The sequence below is a fragment of the Pavona decussata genome, unplaced genomic scaffold, assembly GCF_977016875.1.
Source record: "Pavona decussata unplaced genomic scaffold, jaPavDecu1.1 SCAFFOLD_96, whole genome shotgun sequence".
Taxonomy (NCBI): Eukaryota; Metazoa; Cnidaria; class Anthozoa; order Scleractinia; family Agariciidae; genus Pavona; species Pavona decussata.
Window position 1 is genome coordinate 555,405 of NW_028145513.1, and position 15,628 is coordinate 571,032.

The 15,628-nt window shown below is 40.2% G+C and overlaps 2 protein-coding genes across 5 annotated transcripts in view; one reads left to right on the forward strand and one right to left on the reverse strand.

The window, feature by feature from the left end:
* Window positions 1–4,855: 4,855 nt before the first annotated feature.
* LOC146472794 (E3 ubiquitin-protein ligase MYLIP-like) lies at window positions 4,856–11,317 on the forward strand. The gene is made up of 4 exons (XM_085119000.1): window positions 4,856–5,099; window positions 5,265–5,455; window positions 5,646–6,101; window positions 9,368–11,317. The coding sequence occupies exons 1-4, from the start codon at window positions 5,013–5,015 to the stop codon at window positions 10,092–10,094; spliced, it is 1,461 nt and encodes a 486-aa protein (XP_084975126.1). The 5' UTR covers window positions 4,856–5,012; the 3' UTR covers window positions 10,095–11,317.
* A 2,271-nt stretch (window positions 11,318–13,588) lies between these two features.
* The window catches only part of LOC146472795 (fibrinogen C domain-containing protein 1-like), a 67,586-nt gene continuing 65,546 nt past the window's right edge, over window positions 13,589–15,628 (reverse strand). For 3 of the 4 annotated variants that reach the window (XM_085119044.1, XM_085119042.1, XM_085119045.1), the window contains 2 exons: window positions 14,252–14,632; window positions 13,589–13,986 (listed from right to left, as the gene is read on the reverse strand). In XM_085119044.1, coding sequence (XP_084975170.1) covers window positions 13,724–13,986; window positions 14,252–14,632 — 644 coding nt within the window. In that variant the 3' untranslated portion in view covers window positions 13,589–13,723. Of the gene's footprint in view, window positions 13,987–14,251; window positions 14,633–14,754; window positions 15,250–15,628 lie in introns of those variants that run through there. The other variant, XM_085119041.1, reaches the window with a different exon arrangement.

The window sequence follows — 15,628 nt, forward strand, 5'->3', positions numbered from 1 at the left end:
CGGGAGATAAAATACGTGCTAAAAAATTACTGGCGCGCGGTAAAATTTTGGAGCCGAGCTACCCCTTTCCATTTCCTCGATTTTGCTTGAAGATTGCTCTGAATATACGAGCACTGAAATCTTTATTTTGCTGTGACGATATCGAAAAACAAATTTTAGCAATAGCTGAAGGGTTCAAACTTTAAATTTACATTTTGGTCCAAATGCAAGGCATGTTCGTATCCCTCTCCTCTAAAAGACAAACATAAGTTCATACATGACTTGTTTAGCAGTCACAGATGAGACTTCATTTGAAGCTAGTATTTCTCAAGCGATAACTATCGTTGAGCCACGTTTTCGATTTGATCCAATTTCGTTGGTTTTCCCCGAATCACTCCGATCACTTTCAGCGTCGGACTGATTCACTCGGACCTTTGGCTTCTCGCCGTGAAACGAAAAATCTCGAGCTTCGGTTTTGATAAAAGGGAATGGAGGGCCTGAGCGAAGAGACCAGTTTATAGACTCATTTGGAACAAATAGAAGACACTGCACTGCGATTCGGGCCGCTTCAGAATTGATATACTGGCATACCAAAACAAGTGTGTTATTTTTCTCGAATGTGTATAATTTTGGTCATGCAAGGTAAAATCTCTAGACCCTAGGCCTTCAAATACCATGCGAATATTGCCAGGGCATATAGGTTGACGTACAGCCGCTATCCTGCGTAGCTGGGCGAGGCCGGCTGTTGGGCGAACTGGTAGCGAAGCCGCGAGGCGGGTACGCAGCCAAAAAAATTTGCGCGCAGACAAAAACAACGCCAGGTAAGCAGGCTATATATATATAGCCGTTTTCAAAACTGTTGTGGACATCACATTTTTTTTTTTTTTTTGTATTTTAATAGTTTTTATTTCAATGTAATTTCAATGTGGACGTCACATGGTTATTCAGTACATCATCTTTTCCCGGTATACATTTACTTAATGTCACTCTAGTCTAGAAACTTAACACACGAAAGTGCACCATATATTTTTTAAATCTAGCACACTTAACACTTCTACCTAGAATAATCAAAGAATCAAAGTTTTGGAATTGACCCATAGATTACATCGTATATATATGTTTTTGAACTAGCGTGGGGTCCGTATCGGGAAAATATTGGGACGAGACCAAACAAGCTAGTTCAATAAGATTAATGTTTTATTGTATAGGCTTTCCCACTGTTGCTTTCAAGTCCACGTTGAATTTGTTTACACATGTTCTTCGTCTAGATAATAAAGTTCGTCGCTGTCGTAGTAAACTCCGACATGACGGTTTGAACCGGTTCCTCCTTCAAAAGTGTAATTTAAAACATTTTTGGCAATGCTTTGTTTTTGACAAAATTGAAACACTTTACTTCTGTCAAACGTATGTTGTAACGCAAGCGTTCCATCTTAGTCGCCCGCATAGGAAACCTCGGACCGCTCAGAAGTCAATCAGAGCCAATCAGAATGTCCCTTTTCAGGTCTGACCAGTTCGGGGCTTTAGTCTTACTCTATTTAATATGAATCGTAAACTTTCTAAATGTTCCTTCTAATACCGGTGGTCTCCATACCCTTGTCTCAGCACAGAACTTGAGATCAAAGTTTGTAATTTGCGACTGTTGGAGCTATAAACTAAGACACACACTTTGAAAATGTTCGGTCTCAGAATTTCTGGACGATAAACTAGCTTCGGACAAAAAACTTTCGGCATTTTGTCTGGAAATTTCCGACTAAACAATTTGATAGGATGTAACGTCAGTGTTATGGGTTGTTTTACAATAACTGTCCAAATTCCCGCGCGCTGATTGGCTCGTAGCTATTGTCTATAAGAGTACAGACAATAAAAATGACGTCAGATGTAACGCGCGCGCTTTCTCAACGAAAAAAAAAAGCCAATTCCGCTCGCACTTTTTCCATGTTATTGTAAAAAAACAAATCGACGGCAGTTTTCTATGGTCTATACTCTTATAGACCATAAAATGACGCCATAAAATGTCCAAAACCTGGCAGTGAAACCACTCGCCTGCGGCTCGTGGTTCCACTTAGTTTTGAACATTTTTTGACGTAATTTTATGGTCTATAAGAGTATAGACCATAGAAAACTGCCGTCGATTTGTTAAATGAGTTAAGTTATTTTAGTTGCATGATTTAAGAACTTGTGACCGTCATTTGATCTTGTGATTTCGGGAAACGTTTTTTATCATCCGAAAGTAGCCGCCCCTTTGGCATGCTTAATCCGAAAGTAACGGGGGCCCGTTACTTTCGGAATTCTACGCTGGTAATCCCTTTAAATAACATTTCAGTACCCGGCTTACTTTAGCCAGAAAAGAACTAGATGCTTAAGCTTATTATTGTTAGTAATTACCCACATGGGAGCAGCCTAAGCCTAGACAACAATTAAGGGGTACTTTAAAGTGGTCCACTGAGGCTGTGGAAAGACGCAAAAACTAATTAAAGTTTGCACAGGTTTTCAATCATTAAGATGCTTTTGTTATAAAATGTAAAGTGAACTTTGAAGTTTTCAAGAACTTTTAACGAACCTCTCTAATTTTTTCCAATGACGGTAAATTCAAGCTGAAGAAAGAAATGTTTTATATACAACTGCCTGTGCACCGAACTTATTTGATCATCCTCGTTTTTTATTTTTTTATTTTTATAACCCTTTAACCCCTAATATCAAAGAACAAATTCTCCTATATCTTTCCCCATACGACCCATACTTTTCTTATAACAGTACTGGGAAGAAGTTTTTAAACAGTATCAAGAAAATTCAGCTTGGTGATTATGTCCTTAATTCTCATGACCTCAGGGGCTGAATAAGCATTAACATTGCTGGAAAATATTCCCGCAGGATTTCTACGTCGAAATCCACAGAGTCTCTCCTGGCACCCACCCGCTGACCAAAAGCTTGAGGACTCTAGATACTACAATCCTGGCCAAAAATTCCCGGGACAAGAACACAAAATAGCATTGCCAGTGAACATTTTCATTCTCCATATCTTAAGCCAGTCTTCAACATTTTTATTAAGCTGTCTTTGCAATTTTTGGGAAGCCCCCCTCCCCCCAAACAATGTTGAGCGCAACTGGAATCATTCGGGCTGTAGATAAACTCAGCATCGTAACAACATTGCTTGGGGGCGGGGGGCGGGGGGCGGGGGGCGGGGGGCGGGGGGCGGGGGAACAGTTCGTGATTAATTTTGCAAATCGTCCCATTATTTTTGGCCACGATTGTAGATTGCGAAATCCCCAGAGGCTCACCTGGCGCACGTCCGCTGACCAAAAATCCCGAGGACTCTAGATGCGAGATGGAAGCAGAAGTTTGTTGCACGCAGACAAAATCAACGCAGACACACGGTGTGATACTTCACTGATAAAAATAGAGCCATACAAAAGGGTGTTTGAATTATCCATTTTTGGTGTAGTATTACAAGTTGTCATGGTAGTCAGAGACTTAAATGAATATATAAATATTTGATATCTATAAAAAAATGTAATCAACAGAAAATATTATTTAACGAGACGCACTCGTAGAGGCGTGATAAAAGAAGGAGTCTTAACTTGTCCGGCAACTTCCAAGGAACGATGTTGAGACATTAGATGAAAAGAAATAAGGTGCCTTTAACCATTGAATCACACTTCAGTTCACCGATTCGGCAATGTTGGCGGCATTCTCGGGGTCGCGTTTGCATGGATGCACGTGCACTGCATACCATTATTTAGGAAACAGGAGCCAAAATCAGGGATTATTGCTCTTGTTTGGAAAACATTTCACTCAACAAGGAGGAGGCCAGGAGGGAACTGGTTGGTGCATGGGGGTGGGGGGGGGGGGGGGAGAGGGGAGCTTCAAACTGGAGGATTTAAGAAACTTAATTTGAGTTCAATTTTGTTTTAAAGGAACAAAATTGTTTGGTCGATCTGAGGTTTCACGGTGAGATTTAAGAAACTGAGCACTGAAACTGAGTAAGACCTACGTACTGACGGGAACCAATTTCGAAGATTCCATGGAATTGGTATGGAATTCCAGTGATTGGTAGAACGGCCGAACTAGTCTTGTGGCATTTATTTTTCCTCAGGTGACCTGGTGTGATAACAGTCATCATTTTTGTGCGATTTGATCGAAAAAGGCATGCACACAGTACAGTGTATTGTTTAGTTTTTGTTCCTTTGCGTCAGTCCTGCACAGGAAGAAGTATCATGGAAGTCAGATTAGGTTAAAGAAAGTGAAAGGATATGAGCTCACTGACCTTACTAAAATGGCGTTGAGTCTAATAGATTATGAAGACAAACGATATTATTTTTTTTCGTTATAACTGCACCTCCTCGCTACAAAACAAAATATATTTCGCTTTGAATCAACAGGTGAAAAATAAAACAAAATATACTGGGCGCGTGTGTTTGTGGTTTGCGTGCATTTGAAACAACGATGGGAATTGAAAGAGGAACTTAAAAACAGTTTAAAATAAATTTTAAAGCGGATATAAACTGTGACGCCGCGGTATTCAAGGCGGGGTAACTTCCAGGTTTATGGATTGCGTTTAATTCAGTGCGTTCGACAAAATCGAGTAACGTGTAAATAATAGCAACACTTGAAAAATGGAAAAGAGGATTTTCATTTCGTTATAATTATACGCAAGGTACCTCATCGAACAGGTCGGAAAATGAATTGAGAATTATCTTTGACATCGAAGATTTCATTTTACTTCCAAGAGAAAGCGAAATGAGGTAAGGGTTTCGTATCCTTTGACAACGAAATGAATAATTAATATGATATGAAATTTGCTAATTTATTCAAAAGTGGTTAAAATATGCGAGAGTCGTGTCACAGGCCGCTTGTGATTGGCTCGTAATCGAAATAATTACATGGCTGTTGGGTTCAGCTGTTTACTTCTCGCTTTTCTTTGTGCATGAATATCCGGTGAATGGCAAAGATAAAAGCTTCAGAAAAAAACGAGCCAGAGCGGCTAAAAAAGTCATTATAGTGATTTTAAAACAGCCTTCATTCTGGAAGGGAAAATGTGGTGTTTTATTTCGGAGCCGAACGGCATAATTCACGAGATTTTCCTCGCCAAAAATGCTGTCGGCCAGGAGTGTTTAGACAAGGTGAGGAATTACGCTCGAAATATTCTCATGGAGCACAATGAATATTCCCAAGGCACCTAGCTGTATGCTGGTTATATTTTTTAGTCGACGTTGTTCGCTTTGACGAATCGTTTCTTCGGTATTTTTTTCTTGGTATTTATTATTTTTATTTTTCAACCCTTACAGGTCTGTGAAAAGTTAAAGCTAGTCGAGAAAGATTATTTCGGTTTAAAATTTGGTGGCGCGAAAGGAGCGCAGTTTTGGTTAAATTTGAGAAATTCTATGTCGTCGCAGCTCACTGGGAAGCCACCTTATCGACTGTATTTGCTGGTAAAATTCTTCGTCAAACCACAAGAACTTCAGCAAGAAATAACACGGTAAGCGAAACAGGTGAAATTTTGATGTATGTTTTGCATTATGACAATCGGTACCTGTCGTCCGAGCCGTTCTTAATATTACTTGAGCTTAGCCAAAACCTTACGAAGAGTTTTTTGTCGTCGGTTTATTTTATTGAACTAATTCTTTCGCTTTCATCCGCAAATAAATTTGTATTTCTCTTTCTTTCAGTCACCAATACTATCTGACCTTAAAGAACTTTATTAACGAAGGAAAGCTGGATTTGTCTTCTCTTCAAATGAAGACGATCGCTCGGCTTTGCGCTCTGATTGCGCATATAGAATGCGGAGATTTTACCCAAGAAAGAGTTCCGAAATACTCGTCGTACATTCCCATGTCTGTTTGCAATGTGTATGCCAAAACTTCAGACCTCCAGAAGGATGCGGCTATTGAACACGCCAAGCTGGTTAGCAGTCCTGTGAACGAATCGAAAATCGAGTTCTTGCACATAGCTTGCGGGATCCAGGGCTATGGAATTGAGGTTTTTCATGGACGATTGAGCGACGATAAAACCCTTAAAAAGGTTGACATTTATGTCGGCAGTGACGGAATACGTGTATTTAGCATTAACCGCGAATTTGACGTGAAACAAGGCAAAGACGTCGCTAGGAGAATTCTTGAGAAAAGGTAAGTCATAATTTTCTCAGTTTACGCTTGTCACGATTCGTCTGTTTTGTTTATTTTATTGTGTGAGAGGCGACTGTGAAGTGCGAAAGATTTAGCTGTTTTAAAACTGGTTTTGATGTTGAAATATCAAGTGAAATATGGTAGAAAATCAGAGAAATATCCCATCAGCGAATTACTTTCAGTGTTATTAAAAAAAGAGCGTTTTGAATCAGAAATAACCACATTGTTTAATAACTGTAGTTTGTATAAATTTTCAACTCTATCAAACACATCCTTCCCTTTTTTGAAAACGAGAGCAGGTCATAATTATGTTCAGTTTATTTGCAAGTCGAAAAAATTAAAGTTTTTTGTTCCAATCAGCTAGTTGTTAAATCTGTAAGCCGAGACTGATGGGTTTATGTGTTTGTGCTGACAGCGAATTTTTTTCTGAAAATTTTTTGGGGGTTTTAAATAAACCTTGGCGACTTACATATAATTATCATCTAGGAATTTACACAGTTATTTGTTAATTCCAGACTATTAATTCACGTTTTTAAAATCACGCATATGCCAAAATATAAACTTGAACGACGATCTGGCGTATTTTCGAAGTTGCGTTTTCGAAACTCAAGTCCTAAATTGTAAAGCGAAATAATGAGTTGATTTCCAACCTGTCTCTTATAGAAATGAAGTATTGTATATTTTGCATATAATTACGGCTTATCATTCATTCCAAACCGCAAGCTACCATTTTTTGGCAGAGGATTTCAGTCCTCTTTTTCTTTAGAAAGTAATGCAGATTATAGTTTATACAATGTACGTTGTTTGAACTAAGAAAGAAACTAACGATCCTGGAATTATTTTTGTTGCGTAAGATTTAATATATATATATGTTCTTTTCTTTTCCTCCGCGGCGGGTTTATTGAATTGGAAATAGACAATTTTATCGGCAGCGCAAATGAAAAGTTCCTTTCAGAAAGAACATGCAGAATTGAGGGCTTTCCGATATTGAATTGCAAAGTTGGATATAAAGCAAACAAACGTAACAGATGTTGATTTTTTCGCGCTCTTTCGATGAACAGCAAAATGAAAATACTGCAAATAAATCCCAAGTGAGGACGTCTGCAATATTAAATTTACTGCTTAAATTGTTTATAAGACTGAAGAAAAATAGAATATCCGAAAGAGTCAAGTGCGTTGTTTTCCCCAGTTTGTTTAATAAATTGAACTGATGTGGCGAGTTTACTCGCTGCTGTGAAGTAATCAGTTTCATTTCATACTTTCCGACGGATAATATGGGAGAGACGAATGTTTTGCCGTGCTGTTTGCTTTTGTAATTGTGATTTTTCAAAACAGCGACAGATAAAGTGTTGCTTTCACTCATATTTGATGTCAAAATTTCTTTTTTGTTTGAACAAGTTTTGTAAAGCGATCCTCCGTCGCAAGCTGGTGAACGTAACAACTAATTGAAACGTCTTACGCAATGTGGATACCGAATATAGAACGTTGACAAAAACTTCCTCCTCTTAATATTCTTGTTTTCGTTTCGTTCAATGTATTATTTATTGCATAAGCAGTCCGGTTGACTTTGTAATTAAATTCAAAACCGGAAGTCCCAATGCAAGGAACAAATCATATGTGGCTAAATCTCCTCTCTGCTGTCCAGCAAGTTCAAGATTTGTTCGGAGTGAACGTTGAACCGCGATCGGAGTGCTTTCATCTTAATCAGCACATCCTGAAGTACATAAGCCTTTATCAGAACGGAAATATATAAAGGTCTGTGGAAAGGAGTAGGCGGCGTGAACCCGTCAACAAATAAAACAAAGGTGTTAACTGCTGTGCTAGTCATCAGTCCAAACAGTACTGGTCAGTACTGAATTACATCAGTTGCCTTCAAAGTCACACGCAGTTCAATTTGCAAGCGGATCTTAATGAAACTGTTACGCTTATTTCAGTCATTTGACGAAATTATCTTTTTTTCCTACGCAGAAAACAAATGAGCATAGCCTAGTCGCCCCCCCCCCCCCCCCCACCATCTTCTCTCTCTCTCATCCAGAAGCCATAAACCGCCGCGAGTTTTTCCAGAAGGAAGAAATTTGCTTCCCTCTTCATTAGCATAACCATTCCAATTGGCCTGGAAAGAACAGAGAGACTCAGATAATCTTTGGCCGGGGCTTTCTTAACCAGCCTTTGTGTCCATGTTAGATCACAGTGTCTGCCCCTAAAGCCAATGATACATGGTTCAACATTTGTTTAGCAACAAATGCTGAACAGTGTATCATGTGATGTGGAACGTTGAGATATGCTGTTCAACATGTTGAAAGTTGTTGAACGAAAATGGAGCTTGGCTCTATTCCATTCAACAAGTTGCCACAACAAGTTACAACAATGCTCAACCGTTTGTTGATCAACAAAAGTTGAACGATGTTGAACCGTGACTGGCATGTAAAAGGATGGAGCAGGTCATGGAGAATTATATATATGAATAAGAAAAAAACTTAAATCCACCAGATTGTTGTTGGCATGGGTCAAATTCATTCTCACCCAAATGCCGAAGAGATTCCAAATCATTTGAGTGAGAAATAGTTCAGGTCATATTTTTTGCTTAATAAAGCTTAGTAAAAGGCCACCCCCCCCCCCCCCAAAAAAAAAGAAAAAACAAACGAACAAAAGTACAAAGATCTTGCCTGTCATTTTTACATGGGAGGTCCTCCCCCGGGACTAAAAACCCTTTGTTCGTAGTTGGCATCGCAACCCCTCCCTCTTGCCATTTACTGAAGGAATTACAAAAACTGGGTGTTGAGTTGTCCACTTTGTTAACTGGGACCTGTAGAATTTTGCCCACTTATCATCGTCCTCTCTTCCCAATAATATTGTAAGTTGGTATGACACAAGTTAACGCTTTATCTGCTGTAATGTCCTCTACTCTATCTGGATGAGTACGAATACCAACGCCAACTCTGCGTATGTCTTTACAAGGCTGTTATGTTATGCGGTGGAACAGGATTGTTGTTCTGACTGGTTTTAAAAATTCCACTATTATCAAAGAACAAATACTCCTATCTTGTCCCCAAACTATTCTTATAAAAGTACTGGAGAGACGTTATTAAAATATCAAGAAAATTCACCTTGGGTGATTATATCCTCAATACTCATGACCTCAGGGGTTGAATAAGCATTGATATTACAAGGAGAAATTTGATGCTGATCGCTGTTAGGGCTTAAAGGGTTAAAGGTGCGTTCATTCATTGTAGCTAATATTTCGCTCTGCTTTTCTTGTCTTTTAGGGTATCCTTTGAAGATGTTTCCACAGTCTCGTATAATAACCGCTCCTTCACTGTCGTCCACGGGGGGACTGGGCCCCTAGCTCAGCGAGACACGTACAAAATGAAGTCCGAGAGCGATGCAGTTGCTTTGTTCCGAACTTTCACCGAGTACCACACGTTTTACCAGTGTAATACTGTGAAGCGATCAGTTATCGATCAGTGCACGAGGACGTTCACTGGTCGGCTTTTATCTGTTTTCGTGCCTCGTAACGAGTTTGGCCGGATTTTCCTGTTTGATGTGCAGCGCACGCGGCGCCAGGCGTATAGTCATGCTTGGGGCGAGTTGAACTCGTGCCGCATGATCGACATGACGAGCACTACTTCCGGGAGTTTCCGGTCTGTGGGTGCGTCAGCCGAGTACCGTCCAGTGCAGTCCCCGCTCTCACAGCGCAGGTGCTACAATACAAAGAGGAGAGACGAGGCCGGACCGTCCAGGTGTGAAGGAAGGAGAGCCTTTGCTGATAGAGAGAATATGGAGAACATGTCTCCAGATCAGCTTAAGGTTATGGTGCGGCACCTCCAAGACGCACGGATCTGTCAGATTTGCATGGATAGCGAGGTTGCCACTGCCTTCTGTCCGTGTGGTCACGTGGTTTGTTGCGTGGATTGTTCAGCCATGTGCAAGGAATGCCCATTATGTCGTAGTCAGATTACGTATGCACAACGAGTCTTCTTTCCTTGTGAATGAGACAAAACATTTCGTGACATGAAAAGCGGACACTTGTCTGACCGGTTGCAACAGAACTTGGTTCAACTATGGCGTATTTTTTTCTATCCTTTGCTGAGCAAGAAAAATGGTGGCTGGCCAATAGTCCAGGCATCGAGATTAGCAGTAAAACAGCTCTTTAACAGTAGTGTTGTATGCAAAGTTGTGGCTTGAACGTAAAACTGGCGTTGTTAATGCTCTGAACTAGAGCAAAAAAGCGAAATAATAGGGTAGCATTTTGACCAACAGATTGAGAAAAGTATTTACATACAAAACGGCCGGGTACAGTATCGATAAGGAAGTTGTGTTTTACAAAACAGGATCACTAGAGTACAATTCAGAAGGAATTTATAAATAAGGCTTTTTGTTTTTGTTCGGAGAATATCGTGCGTCCTGAGGATGGATAAGACAATACTTGAATAAAAGTCTATAAATTAAGTATTTCAGTTGTTGTTTCATAAGGAGACCCGAATTAGGGAAAGACTGAGCAAGTTTAGTTTAGTTTAGCACTACAATGGTTCTTGTCGACCAGCTTGTTGCATCTCAGTTGAGTGTTAATGGATAAATGATAGAAATTATCTGCGATATACTCTTGTGAAAGAGAGGTTAACTCTTTCTAGTTTAGAAAAGACGTTGTTGACGAGGGTCCAGAATAACGTAGCTCTTTGGCAAGAAAGTTAGCCATGAAATCGGCAGCCCGTTCTTGCCCTTAGTCGCGGATTAGAGGACTATTACTAGTTGCAGCCGTTTCGATTTTGCTCTTTTTGAGCTTTAGTCTCACAACAGTAGCTCAAAGGTCGAACTGTTCTGATAGCCAGCCGACCAGCTCGGCTTTATACACTAGTGATTGAAAGTCTTATAGATGATTTCTATTTTGCTACTTCAGTATTGTAACATTGAGTTACGTTGGTGTTAACTTTAGTTAGTGAAACGGACTTGAAGTTAACTGGGCTTGCAAATTTAGTTCCGGTTTCGCACAAAGGGTGCAAATCGTTTTGTAACATTTACTTCAGACCAATTGATCTAGAAGCAGTAACATTTTTTTTCTTTTCTAGTAACTTATGATAAAAGAAGTATTGATTGGGGTAAGCTTAACATTTGGTTTCTTGTAGATGATAAACCACTCCCATTTCTCAGCGAGTCTAAACCATTGGTATATTAATTAAGAAATGTAGTTTTTAAAATAAATAATTGTTAGAACAAAACTGCTTATGTGTACTGGTTTTTATTTCCGCACGTTATGGAAGCCTTTTGCGTTCTTTGTCAAACCTTTTCCGAAAATTAAGGGCTAGATCTCTTCAAGGAATCAATGTCGCGTGAACGGACTGGCTCTAGCTAACTCGTGAAAAGGTCAGATTGGGTCTTACTGACGTTAAAACGTTGTGCTCACGAACGGTGTACTTTTTGTACTTTTCGTAAAGAAAGCCTTTGATACGGTTGACCACAACACACTGTTGAGAAAACTGCAAATTTATGTTCTTGACTAGCATGCAGTTCAGTGGTTCAAATCGTATCTATCAAATCGATCTCAGAGTACTTATGTCAATAGAACTCTGTCTGACTACCTTCCTATAAGTTGTGGGGTCTCACAAGGATCTGTACTTGGACCCTTGTTGTTTCTCATTTTTATAAATGACCTACAGGAGTGTGAGCTCTCATCATCTGTACTTATGTATGCTGATCAGTGATACCTCCCTTACTCTCTCTTCCAATGACCCCACAACTCTTGAAGAAAAGTTAAAGACAGATAAGGTCCAAAAGTGGCTACAATCCAATAAACTCACATTAAATTTCAAAAAGAAAAAATATATGATTATTGGAAAACACTGTCGATTAAGGCATTTAAATAAGGACCTAACTTAACTGTTAGGGTTGATAGCCAGAAATTGATGCGAGCAACTACCTAAAGATATCTGGGAATAGAGGTTGACGAGGCATTGGGGTGGCAATGCCAAGTAGGTGTCATCTGTTAAAAGGTATCTGCTGGCCTCGGGACTTTAAAAAGTATTCGTTCCCTGGTGCCTCGCCAAACCCTATTGTGAATGATGAGGCTTTAGTCCTTCCCTACCTAGATTATTGCTCTGAGGTCTGGGGATGCACGGGGAAAAGCCAATGTGACAGACTCCAGAAATTGTAAAACAGGGCCGAGAGAATTATAGCATTTAGTGATTATAATTCTAGATCTGTGGATACACTACCACTACAGGATACCCCCGAGCAAAGACGCTCTAACCAGCTCACAATGAGTGTATTCAAATCACTGAATAATATCTATCCTGAAAGTTTGAAGAATATGTTTAAACCAACCTCCTGCGTTCATTAATATAATGTAGTAGGCTCCTCCTCAAACAATGTTTTTGTGACCAGGCCCCGTGCTGAAGCTGCTACGGAGGGCGTTAAGTTATAGGGGGACTGTCATGTGGAATGGCCTTGGTAACAACTTAAAGATGAGACAAATCTGAACTCTTTCAATTTGTCTGGAACTGGGGCGGACTGAGGAAGTTGGCAAAAGTACTTATTTAGCTGGCGGCTTAGGTTAATTTTTGTGCAATTAACTGTGGAATAGTTTCTTTTAGTATTATAATCATGTTACAGCTTTAGTGTCGTTTTAGCATCATAGTTTTGTAATTTGTTATGTAAGCGGCTCACTCGAAGAGCATTTTTTAATGAAGTGATATCGTCAATAAAGCTTTACTACTGCTACTACTACTACTACTACTACTACTACTACTACTACTGCTGCTGCTGATGCTGCTGCTGCTGCTACTACTCAGTACTACTACTACTGCTACTGCTACTGCTGCTGCTGCTGCTACTGCTACTACTACTACTACTACTACTACTACTGCTACTACTACTACTACTACTACTACTACTACTACTCCTACTACTACTACTACTACTACTACTACTACTACTACTACTACTACTACTACTACTACTACTACTACTACTACTGCTACTGCTACTGCTACTGCTACTGCTACTGCTACTGCTACTGCTACTGCTACTGCTACTGCTACTGCTACTGCTACTGCTACTGCTACTACTACTACTACTACTACTACTACTACTACTACTACTACTGCTGCTGCTGCTGCTGCTGCTGCTGCTACTACTACTACTACAATCACTACTACCTCACTATGATTTTGGCAGGGATATAAACAGAGGTCCTAGGATTTCTCCGAAATCTCCAGGTGAACCATTCTAGGGTCAAAGATTTCAAAGTTTACCTCGTTTTTGAGCCCTTGACATATTTCGTCTTTTCAGACCGTCCGAAGTCACGGATAGTGTCCCATAAAGAAATTATATAGCAAATCACCGCCTAAAGTTGAACTAAACTGAAAATGCCTCGTCCATTCCATTTGTTACTGGTCTTCTGGTTACCACTTCTAACCGTGAAAGAAGCGAAAACTGAGAAAGAGTTAAAAAAAACGAAAGAAAACTGAACAGAGAAGTTAAGGTTTCAGAGACTCAGCTTTATTCACCAAAAATACCCATAACAATAATGAAACAGAAATAATTCTCGCTCTGCGAGTTTTGTGAGTTTTGAAGAGCTCTTTAAAACCAGAGGTGGCTATGAAGGTACGGAGACAGAAGTCAGAAGTTTAAAACTTCTCTGGTCTGATCTTCATCTCAGCTCTCTTCGCAGAGTAGTGATATCCTTTCCAATGATACCAGTTGACACCGTCAGCGAATGATGAGTGGTGTCCATGACGATACAAGCCGTTCAGATTGGAATAGTGACAGGCTTTGTACCACCAGGCTCCTTTGTAGGCCACGGCACAGTTACTCGACCAGCCGTCATTGTCCCGATCTTTGGTTGTAAATGGGACGCCACGATGATGAGCAAGAGCATCTCCAGCAGTTCCTAAAAGAAAACTTTGCATTTGAAATTCAGTTCCAAGAAGATAAACAACCACAGAAACCCATATTGATTATCATGAATGCTCAGACAGTGAAAGGTGTTTTAGCGTGGCTCTCAAACGTTTATAATTCACTACTGATCTGAAGACACAGGCCACTTCTGGATAGCGCTGTGTTGTTTTAACCTCTTTTCTCCTTCTTTCTCGAAAGAGCAGGTTAAGGGACCCTCGGGACGAGGAGGGACGCGTTTGCTTTAAAAGAGTGCTCACCCGAGTAAGTTCCAAGACTCAGCTGATACTTAGATCTCTCGCTTGTAACAGCAAAGTGATCGTACTCAGCATAGGCAGTCTTCCCTTGTGTGTCTTCCAGATCTACACGAAGTCTGTTTCGTGCGCTTCTAGTCAGCCGGTTTATCTTGTCCAATCCCAGCCAAAACTCGCCATTCAGGTTACCAAAGCCCAGTTTGTAGTCGTTCCAACCGCGGTAGAAATTGACCGAGCCGTCCATTCTCTTCTGGAACACTGTCCACCCCCCACCGGCTATTGTTTGGTCACAGAACACATCAAACGAGCCTGAACCATCAGGATCGATTGTATAAACACCACTGATCTTTCTGCCGGATTTGTACAGCTCGGCACAGTTCTTGTAAACTGAAAAAAAGAAAAACAGACATCGAATTTGATCTGAATTATCTCTTGAATGGTTCTCTGGAAATCATCAGCAGCATTGAACTTTCCGTTTCACAAGTCAAAATCGCAATGCAATTTCTCACCTTGATTCCCACTTTCCAATTTTTTCTGAATGTCTGTGAGCTGCATTTTCATGCCTTTCACAAGGTTGCAAACAGTGTTGCAATCACATGCAGCGTTTGTAGCTGGGCTGAAGGTCGATACAATCAACGCCAACAACGAAAACCAACCTGAGATAGCAAAAAACATCGTGAGCATGTGAACGAGTGTCTTAATGAGGCCGCAGTTGCTGCTGACACAGTTTTTGACCGACACCGAGCGAGAGGGAATGACGTAGGCTCACATCAATTTTTGTTTAACTTTGGTTCACGAGACTTTTCGCGCTAGAAGAGATTTGCAATTTGTACCTTGAACTTAACTGAATGAATTTCCACGTAATGAAATTGGCTCGATTATTGTTATTCTTTAGCATGATCGTTTTGTCTGGCGGAATTGGTGGAGAAGAAAAATGAAAAAGAAAAATGAAAAAGAAAATCTCGCCCAGGATTACTCCCAACTTTAGTACTAATTCCACGGTACGTCTTTTCAGAGGAAGGTTAAATGAAGACCCTCAATCCGGACGATCTCATTCCCAGAAGTCTAGCCCTCTTCTTCATCCCGCTAACATTGAAATTAAGTGAATTGCGTGTAAGGATAATCCCCTGTCAAGTGACCCGGCGGAACAGAGTTCGCAGTCGACCGAAAGATTTTCCCCTTCCCAAGTCTCCGCCAGACTCTTGCCCCTAATGACGAATTAAACTCAGAGTAAAACTAATTAAATAACATTGAATTGGCAGATTATTTTGTTTGTTCGCATCAGTCGCTTATATCATATTCCTCAGATGGTTGATGAAGTTTACATTTCAGTAAACAGCTGATAGCGAGTAGTCAGGAGTAGTTGCCAATTTTCTTTTCGGA

Excerpts from the sequence above, each read along its gene's own strand:
- LOC146472794 (XM_085119000.1), top strand. The coding sequence starts at position 5,013 with ATGTGGTGTTTTATTTCGGAGCCGAACGGCATAATTCACGAGATTTTC. Across the intron at positions 5,456-5,645 it reads CTTCAGCAAGAAATAACACG|TCACCAATACTATCTGACCT; the intron begins GTAAGCGAAACA and ends TCTTTCTTTCAG. Across the intron at positions 6,102-9,367 it reads AGGAGAATTCTTGAGAAAAG|GGTATCCTTTGAAGATGTTT; the intron begins GTAAGTCATAAT and ends CTTGTCTTTTAG.